Here is a 19926-nt window from a genome sequence, read left to right as displayed (position 1 = left end):
GAATGAGGAACTTATTGGGAATTGGGCAAAAGATCATCCTTGCTACACCATAGCAAGGAATTTGGCTGCATTGTGTCCATGCCCTTGGACTTTGTGGAAGGTGGGACTTAAGAGTTGTGAACCAGAGCTTTTGGCTGAAGAAATTTCCAAGCAGCAAAGCATTCAGGACGCTGCATGGCTACTTCTAACAGCCTACTCTGAGTTATGGTGGCAAAGGCATAATGTAAAGCCAGAATTTAAAATGGAAGCAGAGTGTAAAGATTTGGAAACTTTGCAGCCTGGCCATGCGGTAAAGAAGCAGAGAGCCGGGAGAACAATGCAAGGGTGAAACAGATAAACTGGTTGCTAAAGACATCTTGGTGGTGAGGCAGCCAGATGCTAATAGCGGAGAAAATGAGAGGAAAGCCCTGAAGGCATTTGAGAAGTCTGGAAGGGTGCCCCACCCATCACAGGCCCTGAGGCTTAGAAGGACTGAGTTGTCCCAGAGGACAGACCTGGGGCACAGCTGCTCTCGGGAACCTGCTCCCTGCATCCCAGCTGCTCCAGCTAGAGCGGCCCCAAGTGTGGTTCGTGCAGCAGCCCTGGAGAGTAGAGGCCCGAAACCCCAGTGGCGTCCATGTTGTGTTAAGTCTGCAGGCTGGCAGGACATGAGAGCAGTGGAGTCATGGCAGCCTCCACCCAGATTCCAGAGGATGTATGGAAAAGCCTGGAAGCCCAGGCAAAGACCTGCCGCAGGGGTGGAGCCACCACAGAGGTCATCTACTAGAGCAATGCCGAGCAGAAAAGTGGGGTTGGAGCCCCCACAGAGAGCCCCCACCAGGGAAATGTCTAGTAGAGCCAAGGCAGGAGGGCTGCCGCCAGGACCCCAGAACTTGGGGGCCACTGGTAACGTGCAACGTAGACCTGGAAAAGCCACAGGCACCAGTGTGGCCCACTGGGCTGTGCCTGGCAGAGCTGTGAGAACAAGGCTGCCTGATGCTTTGGGGGCCCAGATGCCTAGTTGTGCCCAGGATGCAGGACTTGGAGTCAAAGAACATTATTTTGGAGCTTTAAGACATAATGTCAGGGCTCACTCGGGAGAGTGTGGTGCTGATAACACCAAGGCCGCGGGTTCGGATCCTATATAGGGATGGCTGGTTAGCTCACTGGCTGAGCGTGGTGTTGACAACACCAAGTCAAGGGTTAAGATCCCCTTACCGGTCATCTTTAAAAGAAAAAAAGAAAAAAAAAAAAGACATAATGTCTGCCCTGCTGGGTTTCGGACTTGTTTGGGGCCCGTTTTTCCTTTCTTCTGGCCTATTCCTCCCTTTTGGAATGGGAATGTATACCCAATGTCTGTTCCACCATTCTGTGTTGGAAGTAGATAAATTTGGTTTTGTTTTTCAGGTTCACAGCTGGAAAGACTTCTGCTTTTGATTTCTGATGAGACTTTGGACTTTTAAGTTGGTGCTGGAGCAAGCTAAGACTTTTGGGACTGTTGGGATAGAATGATTGTATTTTGTATGTGAGAGTGACATGAGTTTTGGGGGGCCAGGGGCAGAATGATGGAGTTTGGATGTGTGGTCCCCTCCAAAACTCATGCGGAAATTTGATCTCCAATGTGGCAGTTTTGGAAACTGATTGAGTCAGGGGGCAGATCCCTCATGAATGGATTAATGCTCTCCCTGGGGGAAGGGGTATTAATGAGTGAGTTCTCGCTCTATTAGTTCCCATGAGAGCTTGTTGCTTAAAAAGACCCGGGCACCTTCTCTTTCTCTCTTGCTGCCTCTCTCTTGCTTCCTCTCACCACGTGGTCTGCTTGTACCCGCTGGCTGCCTGCCGCTTTCCACGTTGAGCAGAAGTAGCTGGAGGTCCATGCCAGATGCAGCTGTCCCAGAATTGTAAGCCAAATAAACCTCTCTTCTTTATAAATTCCCCAGTCTCAGGTATTTCTGTTATAGCAACACAAAACGGACTAATACATACAGAAAATTGGTACCAGAAGTGGGGTGTTGCTTATAACAAATACTTGAAAATGCGGAAGTGACTTTGGAACTGGGTGTTAGGCAAAGGTTGGAGGAGTTTGGAAGACTCAGAAGAAGACAAAAAGACAAGGGAAAGTTTGGAATGTCTTAGAGACTGGTTACTTGGTGGGGAGCAGAATGCTGATAGAAATAGGGACTATAAAGACCACTCTAAGGAGGTCTCAGACAGAAATCAGAAGGAGTTTATTGGAAACTGGGGCAAAGATCACCCTTGCTGTAAACTGGCAAGGAACTTGACTGTGTTGTGTCCATGCCCTGGTACTTTGTGGAAGTTTGAACTTAGGACTTGTGAACCAGAGCATTTGGCTGAAGACATTTCTAAGCAGCAAAGCATTAAGGAAGCTGCATGGCTGCTTGTAACAGCATATGCTGAGTTATGGTGGCAAAGGCATGACACAAAGCCAGAATTTAAAAGGGAAGCAGAGTGTAATGATTTGGAACATTTGCAGCCTGGCCATGTGGTAGAGAAGTAGAGAGCATTTTCAGAAGAAAAATTCAATGATACTAAGAAGATTAACACAAAAGAATGGGATTATCAAGAGAAGGGGGAAAGGCCCTGAAGGCATTGCAAAAGCCTCTGAGGCCAACCTTCCCATTTCAGACCCAAAGGCCTAGGGGGACAAAATGATCTTGGGGAATAGGCCTGAGGCACCCTCCACAGGCTCACTGCCCAGGAACACCTTGGGAAGCTGCTTCCAGCACCAGCACCCCAGCTGCTTTGGCTGCTCCAGGTGTGGGTAAATTGGCCCAAGGTGTGGCTGGATGTGCAGCTTTGGAAAATACAAGCTGGAAGCCTTGGAGGCATCCACATGGTGTTAGGTCTCCAGGCTTGCAGAATGCTAGAGCTGTGGAGGTTTGGGAGCCTCCACCTTGATTTCAGAGGATGTATGGAAACATCTGAGGGCCTAGGAAGAGATCTGTCACGGTACAGAGTCACCACAGACAACCTTTGCTAGAGCAATACGGAGCAGAAAGTGGGGTCAGAGTTGCGGCAGAGAAACCTCATCGGCGCCATGTCTAGTGGAGCAGTGAGAGTGGGACCACCATGGACACCCCAGACCTGTGGAGCTGCCAGCGTGCAATAACAGTCTGGGAGAGCCTAAAGCATCACCTGAGACCAGGAAAGCCATAGGAGCGGAGCTGCCTGAGGACTTGGGGACTGAACCCCCACACCAGTGTGCAGAGGATGTTGAACATGGGTGTCCAGTTACAAGATTCACCAGCTTTAAGATTCAGTGCATGTCCTGCTGGGTTTCAGACTTGTTTGGGACCTGTTACCCCTTTCTTTTGGCCTATTTCTCCCTTTTGGAATGGGAATATGTATGCTATGTTTGTCCCACCATTGTATCTTGGAAGTAGATAACTTGTATTGATTTCACAGATGGGACTTTGAACTTTGGACTCTTGAGTTGAAACAAGTTAAGACTTTGGGGATGAATTGAATGCATTTGCATGTGAAAAGGACATGAGTTTTGGGGGGCCAGGGGAGGAATGTAGTGGATTGAATTATATCTCCCCATAACTCCCTGAAGCTTGAATTGTGTCCCCCAAGTTTTATGTATTAGAAACTTGGCCCCCACTGTGACTGTTAAGAGGGTGGGAAATCCTATTATGGTAATTGAAAGGTGGAGCCTTGAAGAGGTGATTGGATTGCAGGACCATGCCATAGTGAATGGATTAAAAATGGTGGTCAGGGTCAGGGGTGTGGTTCTGAGGGCTTTAAAAGAAGAGGAGAGTCTGTCTTTCTCTCTCTCTTGCTCCCACTGCTTCCACCATCTTGCAATGTGAGACCCCTGGGTCACTGTTGCCATCACGAGATGGACTTTGGACTTCTCAGCCTCAGAAACTGTAAGCAGTAAATTTCATCTTCTTTTTTTTTTTTTTTCGTCCTTTTCGTGACCGGTACTCAGCCAGTGAGTGCACCGGCCATTCCCATATAGGATCCGAACCCGCGGCGGGAGCGTCGCCGCGCTCCCAGCGCCGCACTCTCCCGAGTGCGCCACGGGCTCGGCCCAAATTTCATCTTCTTTATAAATCATCTAGTTCAGTGTCCTTTGTTATAAGCAACAAAAATGGACTAATACAGAGATTAAGTAGGGATTTAGCTGTAGCAAGGAAAGCATCTGAAGATAGAGGGCACTTCTGAAGAAGACAGGCGACCCATTCTATTTCTGTAATCATGAATTTCACTTGCTCTCATTATAACTTGCTCCCATCGATAGTCATAGCTAACCTTAATTTTTTATTGCCAAAAGAAATTGTTTAGTCCATGTCTATTTTATAGACAAGGAGACTCAGGGCACACGGGCCCCTCTTTATTGCAGACCTGGATAGAGTGAGTTCTGGCTCCTAGTTAGAATCCTCCTGGGCTGTGTAACTGTGGTAAGTTGTAAAAAACTGGAGATGTGGTAGGCGGAGACTTTATTTTACAGAAGGGAAAGGAATTGGGCCATTATTTTCTTCCTTTCTAGAGGGTATTTGCCCTATCCAGAGACTTTGGGATAGTTAGCTGTACAAAGTGAATAACATAGGGTAATTTGTCTTCCATCTGCAAACTCATTGGGTCATGTTCTTGGTGTTCCTAGAGTGATGACCTGTAGAAATTAGGGTATCTTGGGGTAGGGTGAGATGGAAGGGTTGCTACTCTAGTATGAAGTCAGAGAAACTGAGATTGATGATATAATTTCAAGTAGCTTCCTTGCAGTTTGACTGTCTTGATATGGTGAAGGGCTCAATTTAGCATTGAGTGTAAATCATGTTTCTGTGTTTTTCTCTGCTGTTCAGTACCCATATGTTTAGTGTGGTATGGAGGGTGAAGGTTGGAATCTGGACCCAGTTCACAGAACTTAGAATGCAGTGTTCACCAGCAGATGTTTAACTCCTTCGTGTGTGTCAGGCACTGTTTTATGTGCTGGAGATATAGCACTTAAAACCAACAAAAATCCTGGCCATCTTGGCTTCTACATTCTAGCAGAGGGAGACAAATAAGTTGAGTAGATTGAATGTGAGCTGGTGATATGGCTGGAAAGGGGGTTAAGGAATCCCAGGGTGGGATTGGGGTGTTGCAGTTGTAAATGGCAGGGAGGGAATCAGGGGAAGCCTCGGTAGAAGGTGACATTTGAGCAACAACCTGAAAGGAATGAGAGAGGGAGCCATTGTTTCAGGTCGGGGGGAGGAACTGAAGGGCCCAATCTGTGATGCAGGAGCATGTCTGATGTATGTGTGAGTTAGGGGGGGTCAATGTGGTTGAAACAAAGTAAGTGAGGGGCCATCATAGGTGATGAGCTTGGAAAGGCATTGGGGTCCACACAACCAATTGCAAGGACTTTGGCTTTCTGTTGTTGGCTGGCTGCTACAAGGGATAGAACACTGGACCTTGGGGTTATCAGCACCATGCTCTAACCAGCTGAGCTGACTGGCCGGCCCTTTTTTTTTTTTTAAAGTTATTCCACAAATATTTATTGAATATCTACTGTATGGAGGTGTTCTAGAGTGCATAGACCCTTGAAATACAGTTGTGAACCACTTAGGTCAAGTCCCTGCTCTCATGAAATTCAAAACTAGAGGAGGAAACTGACTTTGGCTTTTAACTGTGTGAAAAGGGACCACCTAAGGACTTTAAGCAGAGGAGCAATATGATCTGACTTAGGTTTTTTTTATTGCTTTTCTAAAATTGGTTTTCCAAATTGACTTTCCAAAAGATTGTATACTAATTTGTATTTCCATCAACAAGATATGGAAGGATCTATTTTCTTACACTCTCACAACACAGAGTATTATTAAACTTTTTAAATTTTACCCACTTGATGGGTGAAAAATATATTTATTATTTTAATTTGTATTTGTTTAATTTTTAAGTAAGGTTGACTATAGTTTTTTTGTGATTTGCCTTTTCATGTTCTTTGCCTGTTGAGTATTTCATTTTTTCTTATTAGTTTTCTATAGCCTCCTCCTATTTTAATGGAATGGTAGTTATTTTCCCACTGTTTTGACTTTATGACTTTTTTTTTCCTTTACAGAAGTTTGAAATTTTTATGTAATTACATTTATCTCTTTTCCTTTTATGTCTTCTAGCATCATCATTTTTTCTTTTTTTTTGGCAGCTGGCTGGTATAGGGATCTGAATCCGTGACCTTGGTGTTATAAGGCTGCACTCTAGCCAACTGAGCTAACCAGCCAGTCCTTTTATGTCATTTAGGTTTTGGGTCATCTTTAGAAAGGTCTTACTCATTCCAGCATACAAATACACGAGGGTACTTCAAAAAGTTCATGAAAAAATTGAAAGATAGTATGAATTTTTCCATGAACTTTTTGAAGATCCCTGTTATAGTCATGTGTTGCTTAATGATGGGGGGATACCTTCTGGGAAATGTGTTGTTGGGTGATTTTGTCATTGTGCAAACATCAGAGTGACTTACAGAGCCTAGATGGTATAGCCTGCTATACACCCGGGCTATATGGTATAGCCATTATAATCTTAGGAGACCACTGTCGTATATGCAGTCTGTCGTTGATTGAAATGTTATGTGGTACATGGCTGTGTGTATGTGTACATATACACGTATACAAGCACTCATATATAGATATATTTATTTATTTAAATTACTGTTTTTTCCTAGAATGTTGGTACAAGATTGAGTATCCCTTATCTGAAATACGTGGGACCAGAAGTGGTTTGGATTTTGGACTTTTTTGTATTTTGGAATATTTGCAGAAACTTAACCAGTTGAGCATCCCTAATCTGAAAATCCAAAATCCAAAATGCTCCAGTGAGCATTTCCTTTGAGTGTCTTGTCGGTGTGCAGAAAGTTTTGGATTTTGGAGCATTTCAGGTTTTCGAGTTAGGGATGTTTAACCTATATTAATTGAGCATCTTCTATTGCCTTTCTCTTTTTTTAGGAAGATTACTAGCCAGAGTTGGAGTATCAGACTAATTAAGACTGTCGAAAGTGGGGTGAAGAAGGATATTAATAAGGTCCATACCACTGTGCTGGGTGTGATGAGGTGGGGATAAGAACAGTAGGACAGATTTCTGATTGCAGGGAGTTTACAGCTGAGTTGGAAAAGAACACATAAAGCTATTAATTAGCAAGATAGATGTGTGTATGCCAGTGTCATACACTGGGATGATAAAATGTTAACATTATATGGAACAGGCTGTTCAAAAATAAATTTGTTAATTCTGTGACATACAGAAAGATAAACAAAATACATATGGGAAAGGGAGAGAGATTAGTCGTGGGTGAAATATTGGGGTGTGGGAGAGTAGCCACCTCATCAGTTATATTTCTGCTCCATTTTTGTTTTTAAAGGTAGTTTAAATAGATCTCTTACCTTAGTCTGAAGTTTTAGCACATTAAAATGCTTGCTGATCCTGTCTGCCTTTTTAGGTGAAATTTGAAATTTAAAAATTCAAATATGTCTGTGCAATGGTACTATGCTTTTATTTAGTAATGGTATTGTTTAAGCTACTAAGTAAAATAATTAGCTTTGCTAACACAAAAACACTTCATTTGTGATTGGTCTTGACTTGTAGTGTGTATATGATTAATACAACTATGTGCTGAGGTGATTCATTGGCAGGATTGGGACCAGAATTTAGGATTTATGTTTTAGCTCAGTGGTCTTAGACTAAACTGCTTTGAGTTATTCTCTTTCATGTGGGAATAAAAAACACAGCATAATCTTCTTAATATGGTACACGTACATGAAGATTGTCCCCAGGGTTTGACTTTAATTCCTCAGAGTTTCCCTTATAGGACTGGCTGGACAATGGCCCAGAACAAGCTATTCAACAAGATCCTCAAAGCCCTCCAGTCTGATCGGCTTGCCCGCTTGGCCAATGAAGGGGTAAGACATGAGAAATCTGCTCACGGTGGGCTCTTTCCAATTCAGGCCTCGCTGGCTGACTGACTTGTTCCCCCCGCTTGCTAACCAAGTGGTCCTTCTGTTTCATCACTTCCATTTACATCTTTCAGGCATGTAGTGAGCCAGTGCTGCGCCGTGTTGCCGTGGACAAGTGTGCAAGGAGAGTGCGGCAGGCTCTGGCAAGTGTGAGCTGGGACACCAAGCTGATCCAGTGGCTGCATACCACCCTTGTGGAGACCTTGAGTCTGCCCATGCTGGCAGCCTACCTGGATGCTTTGCAGACACTGAAAGGGAAGGTAAGGCTGTGACTGGCATCTGCTCTCGCCTAGGGGAAGCCAGCTTCTGCTGTGGGTTCAGGAAGTGGGGTTGGGCAAGGTCTTTACCTAGTCAGCGTGGAGGGCATGGCCAAAGCTAATGGGTTTGCTGTTAAAAATAAGAGACAAGGTATCATTTCACACTTGTGTCTGGTGTAAAAAACGTCTTCAGCCCTGCTGTCTCCAGGATGAGGTAGGGGCCAGAAAACCAAAATACACATTTAGCCTCTGTAGTCTTGCAGCTTGTGGTTTGAGTCATGTTTGAATTGACTTACCACAAAGGAAGCAAAGGGTTTACCAGGGAAGAGTGTTGAGAAGGGTATAAGAAGCAGACCCACAGTGCTGAGTGCCAGGGGGATTACAGAGCAGGGAAGTGCCGTGATACTTTGGTCTCTCCTCATCACAGGATGAGCCTTTAGTAGCAGTACTTGGACTTTAATAATTCATTACCAATGTATCATTATATTTCCCTGCTTTCTTACTTACACAGTATTGAGCAGAGTTAAATTGTTTTTCTTGGTGATTCTATTTTATTGTAATCTTAGTGATTGTGCCGGGCTGTACAAGGGAGGTGGAATGCAGGTTCTGGGGGCAGATTACCTGTCTGGTATCAGCCCTGTCACTGATTAGCTGTGTAAGCTTGGACTAAGCTCAGTTTCCTCGTGTCTAAAATGTGGCTAATAATACCTATCCAGGGTTATTGTGAAAATCAAATTAGTCTAGGTAGAGTGAGTACCTGGCATAAGGTTGGGCACATAGTAAGCCCACAATAACTGTTGATGATTATTTAAGTGGTACCATCATAGGTTCTGTGGCCTTGGACAACTCGATTCAACTAGTATTTTGTGCCTACAGTGTGCCAGGCACTGGGGTGAGCAAAACAACTGCCTTGGGGAGCTTATTTTCTAGTGGAGAAAGAGATAAATGCAAAGATAAATACATCCCTCTGTATTGCTCTCTGCAGTGGAAACCCTGGGCCTGGGAGGTGAGTGGTGGGTAGGCATGGGCATGGGTGGGGTGTGGTCAAGATAAGACCCTGGCAGACAGTGGTGGCCCATGAGTATTGTAAGCATTTTCAGATATGTTCTCCACAGCATTCTACCTATGGCAAAAGTACACTGGGGAGTACACTGTAGGGGGTGAGTGTTGGTAGTGCCCAGGATCCCAGTTCTCTGGTGGCTCTGCCTCACTTGCCATGGCCAGCATGATTTGGATGTGATTTCCCTTGTAAGGAAGAGTTTGCACTGCGTCCCCATTTAAGTTACTGGTGGACGTGTCCTGTGTGAACGAAGTAGTATTCAGATATTATGAGAATGACGGACCACTGGGGGACTCCACAGGTGTGCACAGTGGGTGTTGCCTGCCCAGGCTGCTGGCCCATAGTGAGGGTTAGCCGGAATGGCATAGACTCACTAGTGCACCAATCAGCAAGGGCCTCAGATTTGAGGCGCTGAACATTCTGGGCTGTGCTCTCCTGGGTGGTTCCTCTACCCTCAGACTGTGTTTAGATTCATAACAAATACTTTGTTTCCCAAAGGGGAATACATGATTATGGGATGATTTCACTTTTAAAGTGCCTGCTGGATGTTAAAATGCAGGTGGATGGGATCATCATTAGATGCATTCTGAAGAGTGCAGAGAGGGTACAGACCCTATTCTCTTATTTGGCTCTTTAGAGTGAATGCAATGCTGGAGAGGCCAGGGAAGCTTGGTCTTCCCAGTTCCAAACGGAGAAGTCAGTTATTGAGTAATTATTTATTCAGTGTTGACAGAAAGCAAGTTTTAAGGGTTTTTGGTTTCATAGGTTGTACTCTACTATCAGATAAAGCTTTTTAAATTAACTCAGATCAGATCCTCTGCCTCAGTGTTGAGTGGTTCACAATTATAGAGTTACAAAGAATGGCCAGTTTGGGGTGAAGATCCTTTGTTGTTTGGCCTCAGCCTTTGTTACTAGCTTTACATCCTCTACTTACTCAAACCCTCAACTTCAGTCCACCTGTGCCTGGAATGAGCCCCTCACAGTCTTGCTTCCTGCTGGAGTTTCTGATTCGAAAGCTTTTCTCTCATCTTCTGTTGGAATGCTGCCTGTTCTAAAAAGCCCGACTCACTTCACATGCTGCATCTTCAGATGAAAATTGCCTAACTTCCTCTTCTCCATTGGATGGTTTGAATCATAGCAGTGTGGGGCTTCTGTTTCTTTCATGGCAGTTGTTAGCTGCACCCCATCCCCCCTTTTGTTATTTGTGTTTTTGCCTTCATTATCCCTTGTAGATTAAATTCCTCTGCAGTACTAGTCTGGTGCCTTGTAACAGCAGCTGTTGCGTAAACATTTGTTTCCTGAGTTAAATTGAGAAAGTCCTATGGTTATAATCCCCTAATTTCTCATGCAGAAATCTTTTTCGCCTCTCTTTTAAATTAGGAGCAGCTGATCTTCTCCTGCTATCTTTGAAGTTTTACAATTTGCATCAAACAATAGTACTTTTTATTCTTTTTTGTTTGTTTGTTTTCTGTAAACTACCCCTAACATTTAAAAATCTTTCCTTTCCTCTAGGTCACGTTGACCTTTTCACACAGATATTTCTTCTCATGCTTCATCAGCATGTCTGAAATCTTTATTTACACATCTGTGAGGTCATGTTTTTGGTGTATAGTAAACAGGATATGGTATAAATCACAATATGTTTTGTGTATTTTGTGTGTATTTAGGGTAATTTTTTTGGACACAACATGCCACAGCTCAAAGGCAGTACTCTAGAAGAAAATGCAGATATTTTTTTTTTGGCAGCTGGCCAGTATGGGAATCTTAAAGTTTTTTTTTTTTTTCTTTTTTTTTTCTTTTTTTTTAAATTATAAAATCAGTGATGTTCATTGAGGAAATTTAGAAAACACAGATCTATAAAGGAAAAAATCATCCATAACTCCATAGAGATTATTATTAACATTTAAGCATATTTTCTTATAGTCTTTTTTTCTGAGTAGAGATCATTTTTATATTTTCTGTTTTATCTGTAACATTTTAGCAAATTTATTACTGTATGTTATTACAAATTCTTATAATTATTTGAAAGTAATTTTTAATATCTAGTTAGGTGGATAATTTGCTTAACCACTCCCTTATATATACATTCAGGTTTGTTTTCACTTTTTGATTATTATATTGGCAGCAAATTTGTCTCTGTGCATAACTCTCCCCAGCTGTTTGTGTGTGCGTGTGTGTATTTCTGATATATTTTCTTAGGGAAGGCTTTCAGAAGTAGAATTGTTTGGAAAAGGGATAGGAATAAATTTTAAGTCCCTTGATGCATATTACCAGATTACTTTCCAAAGGGCTGTACCCATTTTACCTTTCATGGTGGGAACATACCTTTCAGCCATCCATTTATTTGTGCTTTTACCCCTGAGGAAAGTTTGAGTTTTTTCCCTGAGGAAAGTTGAAGTCTGTCTATGGCTCATAGTGGGGCTCTGTCCTCCTCCTCGATTGCTGGTGGTAGGAAGGTCTCCTGATTCACACTGGAAGCATCTTTGTTCTTCCATCTTTCTAGATCCCAACCTTGATTGACCGGATGCTTGTGTCATCCAATACAAAGACTGGGGCTGCTGGAGCTGAGGCCTTGTCTCTCCTACTGAAGAGGCCCTGGGACCCTGCTGTGGGGGTGCTTTCTCATAACAAACCAGTAAGTTGGATGGCTCAGGACTTAACTATGTCATGGAATTTTTAGACTCAAGCCTCAGGACCTTGGCAAGAGGATGATAAATAGCTTGCTTAAGTTTTTTTGTTAATAATTTCTTTTATATAGTGCTTAACATAGTTTCATAAGCAAAGAAACATTGGTTGGGATAAGAAAGGTATTGGGATAGTTGGGATTTCGTGGAAGAACAGCTCTCACTCACTGATTCTTGGGTGGGATTCTTTCTCTTTAGAGCAAACTCCCTGGCTCTCCCCTGATTCTTATTGCCTCCTCTGGCCCCTCCAGCTCTGTGTTCCCCACCTCACGCCGACACCGGTTCTGGCAGTCTCAGCTCTCTTGCTTAGGCAAGGTATGTATGGCGGCAAGAGGAACTCTCTCCTGGGTGGGAATATAGTCTTGGAGGATTGAAGAGAAGAAAGTGCAGGATGGGGTCAAAATGGATGAACTTAAATGTGGAGCATCTCCTAACTCTTCTTTTGTTTGGAATTCGAGTGGTGCTCACTCTGGATTGAAGAGTTTTAGGGTAGGTTAAGCAGAATTGACAGAAGATTTGAAACTTACTTCTGTGGCATGGATGCCACTTCTTTCCTCTAGGTCATCCCTGTAGCCACCCATCTGCTGAACAATGGCAGTGGGGTAGGAGTTCTGCAGTGTCTTGAGCACATGATTGGGGCAGTGAGAAGCAAAGTGCTGGAGGTGAGAATGTCCCTATTTCAGTTCACTGTGGCACACCCAGCATTCTGGGCTTGTTCTGCACCTACCTGTGACCTCCTGTCTTATTGTCTTTTTTCTTTTTCCACAAAGATTCACAGCCATTTCCCACACAAACCCATTATCTTGATTGGCTGGAACACAGGAGCTTTGGTGGCCTGTCACGTAAGTAATTTCCATTTTTTTTGGAGGACACTGAGAAACTCTAGGTTGTCCTGGGGTAGAATACTTTTTCTCCAAACATATGTATCACACTATCCGCCCACCTGAAAAATTAACAATAATTCTAGCAGGCAGAAATTAATAGCTCTGGAATTTGATGTTGTGTTCATTTTCAGTTGTTTTCCAAGACATCAAGGAACCTTTTCTTTATTATTTTATATACGTTTGCATATGTCTTCAATTTGTATAAGTGTCCCTGACATGTTCAAAGCCCCAGTTCTTCTGTTTCATGCAGTCTAGTCAAGTATGATATCCAGCACCATGAAAGGAAGAAGGCCATTTCCCCATACTCCCTGCTCCCAGGGACAGTCGACTTAGTCAGCAACCGCTCTAAGAAATCTGAGATGTCTGGGAGCGATTTGTAAAGTTCAACAGAGAGAGATTTTTCTTAACTTAAGGGAGAATGGCAGCATCTGTATTCTCTTGATTGTGTTTAGTATTAGCGGAGAAAAATGGAGCAGGAGGGCTCTAGTCTAGGCATTGATGGGGCAGAAGTATTAAACCTCCCATCCTGTGGTTCAGCCATCTGTTGGGGTCTTTTAGGGTCCTTATTCTCTAGGTAGTGGCTGCTCGTGGAGTTGTACACCCTGTATTTCGTGCTTAGTGCTCCTGCTGTGACTTAAGCACCTTGAGGTCAGGACGGGGGAAGAGAAGATGGGGCTGGCTGGTAGGTCTGGACTACTCTTGGATTCTGGGTAGGCTGAGGTGTGGTGAAGTCAGTTGACCTCTAGACAAACCTTGCTGTTATTTACAGGTGTCGGTGATGGAGTATGTCACTGCAGTTGTCTGCCTTGGGTTTCCTCTGCTCACCGTGGATGGCCCCAGAGGGGTAAGAAGGAGGTGAAGCAGATTTCTGGGCCTGTGGCAGTGGGAATGAGGGTGTACATGCCTTGTTGTAGCCGGTGTTGAGGCAGATTGCAGTTGTGGAGCTAATTCTCCTGAGCCAAGTTTCCAGGCCTATTCTAAAATCTGTACCTGTTTTAGGATGTGGATGATCCTGTCTTGGATATGAAGACACCAGTCCTCTTTGTCATTGGTCAGAATTCCCTGCAGTGTCATCCTGAAGCTATGGAAGACTTCCGGGAGAAGATTCGGGCTGAGAACAGCTTGGTGGTGGTTGGGGGAGCTGATGATAATCTCAGGTTGGTAGGTTCCCCCAGGGCTTTGAGATAGCCATGTTACAGTGTTAGAGAAATGCCTGTAAGGTAGTGATGTAACTATAGATTAATCTGGTTCAGTTAAAAGTGGGCATTGAGGGGCTGTGCAGTTAGTTCAGTTGGTTAAAGCCCGGTCTTGTAACAAAAGGTCAAGGGTTTGGTTCCCTGTACCTGCCAGCCATCCCCCCCCCCAAAAAAAATAAGTGGGCATTAAAAAATTTCTTTCTGGGGGGCCGGCCCGTGGCTCACTTGGGAGAGTGTGGTGCTGATAAAACCAAGGCCACGGGTTCGGATCCCTATATAGGGATAGCCGGTTAGCTCACTTGGGAGAGCGTGGTGCTGACAACACCAAGACAAGGGTAAAGATCCCCTTACCGGTCATCTTTTGGGGGGGAAAAAAATTCTTTCCTACATTTTTTAAATTTCAGATTTATAGAAAGTTGCAAAGCTAGTAAAAAAAATTCTCAAATACCTGTTGCCCAGGTTTTCTAAATGTTAACATCTTACATACTGAAGTATAATTCTCAAAATCAGGAAATTAACATTGATATGATACTGTTATCTAATCTACAGACTCAGATTTCATCAGTTGTTTCCCTAATGTCCTTTTTCTGGTCCAGTATCCAGTCCAGGATCACATGTTGCATTGAGTTACTATGTCTTTTCAGTCTCTCTTGATACAGTGCCTTAGTCTTTCTTTGCCTTTCATGACCTTGATATTTTTGAAGAGTTTTGTAGACTGTCCCTCAATTTAGGGTTTTGACATTTTCTTATGATTACCTTGAGGATATGCATTTTTGGCAGGAATGCCACAGAGGTGATATGCCCTTCTCAGTGCATTCCAACAGGGGATACACGTGTGGATATGTCTTATCATTGCTGATAATAACCTTGATCACATGGTTAAGATAGCTTCTGCCAGGTTCTCCACTGTGAAGCAACTCTTTTTCCCTTTGTAATTAGTGGTTATTTTGTGGGAAAAAGAGACTGTAAATTTACTCTTTGTCATTATACTTTCGCTGGGGTAGGCATTTAAAAATTTTTTATTCCTTACCAAGGATGAAAGTGAATGTAGATGTTATTGTATTAAGCATCCTTTGATATATTTTGGAGTATAAACATAGCCAAAGTTTGTTAAGGGTTTTAGGAAGGTGACTTTGGTCATTGAGACAGCCACTATGCCCTTACAAGCTGGAGCATGTAAGGCTGTTATGTCTTCATGAAATGTACTGAAAAAGAGGTTGTATTATTTATGTGGCCTCCTTTTTCTATACGCTCAATCTTAGAGATTAATTTCAGTTGCATGTTTTAGCTAAAGAGCTTTAAGTAAGTACCTACTTCTAGCTGTCTTTCCAGTTTCCTGGTCAGAGACCTTTTAGAGTAGTCCTTCTGGCCTTTGTCATTTGCCAGCTTCTTGTGAATTTAGTGTCTAGTCTTTTGGTGCTCAAGGCAGTGTTTTCACATAAACACTTTTTCTTGATAAGTCAGACATTCTTATCTACAGGAATATTAATTGTATGTATTGAATTGCTGTGAGTGGGCTGGCCAGATAGCTGAGTTGGTTAGAGCGTGGTGTTCTAACACCAAAGTCAAGAGTTCGGATCCCCCAACTGGCCAGCTGCCAAAAAAAAAAAAAGTAAGTTGTTGTGCAGGAGTGGAGAGGTATGGGAATGCTGTTATTTAGAGTTACATTGTGAGGCTGTTTATGAGACATATTTGCATGGTGCCAAGAACATTGGACTGAGAATTGGGAGATCTTAATTAGTCTTGACTACTTTGCTAAGCAGCTTGGGTAAATTGCTTAACTTCTGTGACTCACTGTCCTCATCTGTAAAATGACGGTGTTACATAAGATTAGAGGTCAACATCCAGTAAATGTTAGAATTTGGAGGCTCATATTGTGTTCTCTGTCCTGTCACTTTGTGCCCTGGTTCTCTCTTTGCCGGGAACCCCTGGTGGAAGCCAGGGTTTTTAAGGCTAATTTTTTAAAGAGGGGAATGCAGCAAGCTGGCTGTGGTCATTTTCTCTTATCCTTTAGAACTAACCTGTAAACAACTTTCCTACCCTTGTATGAATCTAGGTTGGGGCTTAGGGTTTGGGGCTGTGTTGGGGGACCTTTAGATGAGGCCTTGGCATTCTAGATAGAATTTATCTGTTAAGCCATAGGTATAGGATTTTTGGAGTGGACAGTCCTGGGCTGTGTGCTTGTTTCTTTACATATGTTATTTTGTTTAAAAGCCACCATGCCACGAATAAGGTGTTATGATTCACGATTTTGCAGATGTGGAAACAGATTCAGAGAGGTTGCATTACCCTCTTTCCTGGGCCTACAAAACAACAAGTACAGAAGAAAAATCCAGTCTTATTTCCATGGGATGCCATGGAATGTTTAAAAAGTAAACATTTCCTCCTTTTTGTCTCTTAGAATAAGCAAAGCAAAGAAGAAATCAGAAGGGTTAACTCAGAGCATGGTCGACAGATGTATTCAGGTAAACAATTGTTTCGTGTTTTTTCAGCTAGGCTTGCATTTCTCTAGCCATTTAGGTTTGGTCTTATTAGCAATAGCCTCTTTGGTTCTGAAGGATGAGGGGGTATCCACTGTGACCTCTGGTATGCCTAAATCATAAGTAAAGAAACAGGAAAAGAGGGAGAAAAAGAGAAAAGGTGAGTGAACTCAGATGTGAGTAAAGTATCGGAGGGAGAAAGGGTCTATTGGAGGAGCAGTGGAGTGTGCCCCCTCCAAGAGTCTCCTGCTGGTCTCCTCGAGCCACAGCTGCTCGGGGGCCTGAGGTTTGTGCCAGGCTTTGTGTGAGTGGGGAAGGACTGGCACATCTGGATGCCAGAGCTGGAGCGGAATTGATTTTAGTTTGAAACTCTCTGGGAGGTTCCTGTTCTCCAGATGAAGACTGGTAGTCCTTGGCTCCTCTTTACATTAGGATGAGATTGTGGACTTTCTGACTGGAGTGCTCACTCGTGCTGAGGGTCATGTGGGCTCTGAGCCTCGAGATCAGGATGCTGAGAAAAAGAAGAAGCCCCGTGATGCAACCCGCAGAGACCTACCCTTTGAAGTCCCAGAACGGGGCAGTCGACCTGCCTCCCCAGCTGCCAAGCTACCTGCCTCACCCTCAGGCTCAGAGGTAATGCAAGTGGGAAAGATGAAGTGGGGGCGCACTTTTGCTGAGGAATCAGGACTGCCGAGTTGGTTTGTTAGCTTTCAGGGGAAGCCTGTCCACCTTGTCAGTGCTGTAGGCCTGTGGGTTCCTAGGAGGAGAGTTCCTGAGGGAAATGCTGACTGATGGTTGAATGCAAACAACACTGGCTCATCTCTTGGCCTTCTTACCCTACTTAGGATCTCTCCAGTGTGTCTAGCAGCCCCACCTCCAGTCCCAAGACCAAAGTAACCACAGTGACCTCTGCCCAGAAGTCCAGTCAGATTGGGAGCTCTCAACTGCTGAAGAGACATGTACAGCGGACAGAAGCTGTGCTGACCCACAAACAAGCCCAAGGTATAGGCACTTGGCCAGTGGCCCTTCCTGAGTTCTGGCTTCTGTAGTTGATGTCATGTGGCAATTGGAAAATATTGGCATTTGCAGCTTTTTCAGGGACATGTGAGAGGCAGCCTTTCCCACATTTCTGTCCAAGTAAAATTAGGGTGAAATGAATACCAAGGGCTGTACATCAGTGGGCTGTGTACAGCTTTACTCAGTGTTTTGAGGAAGTTAGGCTTTATGAGTTGACTACATGTATATTGGCCTAAACTTTTTTCTAACTTCTAATTGGGGAAGCTCCTTCATCTTTTGTTTCAGATCCTGCCAGCCACTCCTGTAGTCAGGCAGTTCTCCAGATCATGTGTAAAGGGTGATTGGCTTTATTCATCAGATTCTAGGGCAGCTCAACTGGCTTCATGCCCTTTCTTTGTTTTGCCCTTGAAGAGTTAAGTTCCCCACAGTGGCACCTTCAGCGAAGTTTATCAGGGTTCTTTGCAGAAACATTTTAGAGGAGGCTGGAAAATATTTGCATGGTTGAAATTAGAGTTTGGAAACCTGCAGGTACTATGTAAGGAGCTATAGAAAGGGGGAAGTTCAGAGGGTAGAGAAAGGAGAGGAAACAGTGACTCTGCCCGCACTCCCACTTTGATCCAGTTGAGTGGCCTTGAGATAAGGCCTCTTGGGCATCGGTGTTTAATGATGTGTCCCCGAGCACAGATCATCTGAGGATCTCAGGAATGGGAATACTTGGGAAGAGGCTGCAGCCAAGATTGGCTGTTGAGCCAAGAGACACAGAGGAGATAGGAGCTGATCTGCTTGCTTCTCTTGTGTTTCTTTTAGTGGAGCCAAAGAATCAGAACTTAAACCCAGGCCTCTTGTGAGGTTGGTTGCTCATAAGAGTGCTAACAAAAAGCAAAAGTGTGAGTGGATAGGTGGAGGCAAAAAAGAGGTCAGGCCCCTAGGGTCCGCATGGATGCTCTGTGACCTGAATCTTCTTGAGTGGTGATCAGAGCCAAGTTTAGGTGGGAGATGTCCCCTTAGGCTTTTGATAAAGACAGTCAGCGATCTGCTGTGCTTCTGAAGGGGAGGATTAGTTGAGATTCTAAGGCATTCTGTAAGGCTGGTTGGTGAGCTGGGTTTGAGATGAGACGGGATTCAGTGTCGTGGGGGAAAACAGCAGCTGTTAGAACCCTGGCTTTAACAGAGCTGATGGGCAAGTGGGGAATGATAATAGCTAACTAACGTAAACGGAGCTCTTAATACATGCCGTGCCCTCTTCTTGGCACTTGACTTGCTGTAGCTCATTGAGTCTTGGCAACAGCCCCATGAGACGAGTAGGTAAGATTATCCTCAGTTTATAGATGATTCCACAGAATGCTATATGGCAGTCAGGTTTCAAACCCATGCAGTAACTTCAGAAGGAGTCCCCTGTTGACCATTTTCTAAAACTTTTTCATCTTTTTCTTATTCCTTCTCTTTTTCTTCATTCTCTGGCTGGCTGTGATTCTGTAATTCTTTCTGATTCATTCCAGCACAGTTTGCTGCTTTTCTGAAACAAAATATGCTGGTGAGGAAAGCTCTTCCTCCCGGCACCTCCTCCTGTCTCTTTGGTGAGTATTGCTCTTTCTCCAATCTGTCTGACCTCTGCTTTCTGCTTTTCTCCACCACGCCCCCTATAGCTTCCCTGTCTCTGTCTCTCATCTGTCTCTGGTTTCTTCCTGTTTTTTTCTCTCTGCCTTTGTCTATCTTCTCATTCTTTTTTTGCTGACTCCTTTTGCTTACTTTGTTATCTTTGCTCTTTCTCCATTCTTTCTCTTTGCCTCTTATGGTTTTTTTCTTTTTTCTTTCTTTTTTTTTTTGTCTCTTAGTGTGTTTTTTCCGACTGCTTCTTGGCTTTGCTTCTCCTTTATGTGCCTGTGGCCCATTGCCTGTGAGCCTTATGTGTTTTTCTCTCTGCCTCTATTTTCCTGTTTCCATCCTGGTGGCTGCAAGCACACTGGCCTCTTATTAGTATAAAATCTGTAATTCTTTTCCCTTCCGCCCTCCTTCCATTTCTGAGTTCAGTCAGTGCATTTGTTTCCTATGCAATCCTTCTAGCTGGTACCGTGCCAGGACCGCTCCCCCTACCCTTGTGTGACTGCTGCCCTCCTCCCTACTCCCACCCCTGCTTGCCTATGCTAAGAAGGAGGACTGGGATGGACTTCTGGGTTTAAAGAGGAGGAAATCTATGAGGAAGCCTGAAGGATAACTTAAGAGTCCAAAAGATTTAGCTGTATGCATCAAGAGTCTGTTCAGTTCAATGGAGAGGGAAGCGCATGTGTGAACAGATGGCCATTCTCTGTACTAGGATCTCGGTTGTGACACGGGCCGCCATTGCCTTGTTTCCTTTCAACAGAAGCTGTGAGATTGCCTAGGCTGAGGTGCTCCCTCACCTAGTAGCTATGCAAAGCCAG

The 19926-nt window shown here is 43.9% G+C and overlaps 1 protein-coding gene across 11 annotated transcripts in view; it reads left to right on the top strand.

Moving 5' to 3' along the window:
* KANSL3 (KAT8 regulatory NSL complex subunit 3) overlaps positions 1 to 19926 on the top strand; it is a 78962-nt gene that overhangs the window by 12591 nt on the left and 46445 nt on the right. For 9 of the 11 annotated variants that reach the window (XR_010021629.1, XR_010021628.1, XR_010021632.1 and 6 more), the window contains exons 4-15: positions 7784 to 7874; positions 8003 to 8188; positions 11749 to 11880; positions 12128 to 12244; positions 12490 to 12591; positions 12700 to 12771; positions 13583 to 13657; positions 13813 to 13970; positions 16411 to 16474; positions 16922 to 17122; positions 17335 to 17491; positions 19006 to 19083. Coding sequence is in view for 6 of the 11 variants with exons in the window: in XM_063077660.1 (XP_062933730.1) it covers positions 7784 to 7874; positions 8003 to 8188; positions 11749 to 11880; positions 12128 to 12244; positions 12490 to 12591; positions 12700 to 12771; positions 13583 to 13657; positions 13813 to 13970; positions 16411 to 16474; positions 16922 to 17122; positions 17335 to 17491; positions 19006 to 19083 (1433 nt within the window). In the remaining 5 variants the exon portion in view is untranslated. The remainder of the gene's footprint in view (positions 1 to 7783; positions 7875 to 8002; positions 8189 to 11748; positions 11881 to 12127; positions 12245 to 12489; positions 12592 to 12699; positions 12772 to 13582; positions 13658 to 13812; positions 13971 to 16410; positions 16475 to 16921; positions 17123 to 17334; positions 17492 to 19005; positions 19084 to 19926) is intronic. The other 2 variants (XM_063077665.1, XM_063077664.1) reach the window with 1 other exon arrangement.

This window comes from Cynocephalus volans, chromosome 14 (assembly GCF_027409185.1).
Source record: "Cynocephalus volans isolate mCynVol1 chromosome 14, mCynVol1.pri, whole genome shotgun sequence".
Lineage (NCBI taxonomy): Eukaryota > Metazoa > Chordata > Mammalia > Dermoptera > Cynocephalidae > Cynocephalus > Cynocephalus volans.
The sequence above is the reverse complement of the archived record's forward strand: the minus strand, read 5'-3'. Positions and strand labels throughout refer to the sequence as shown.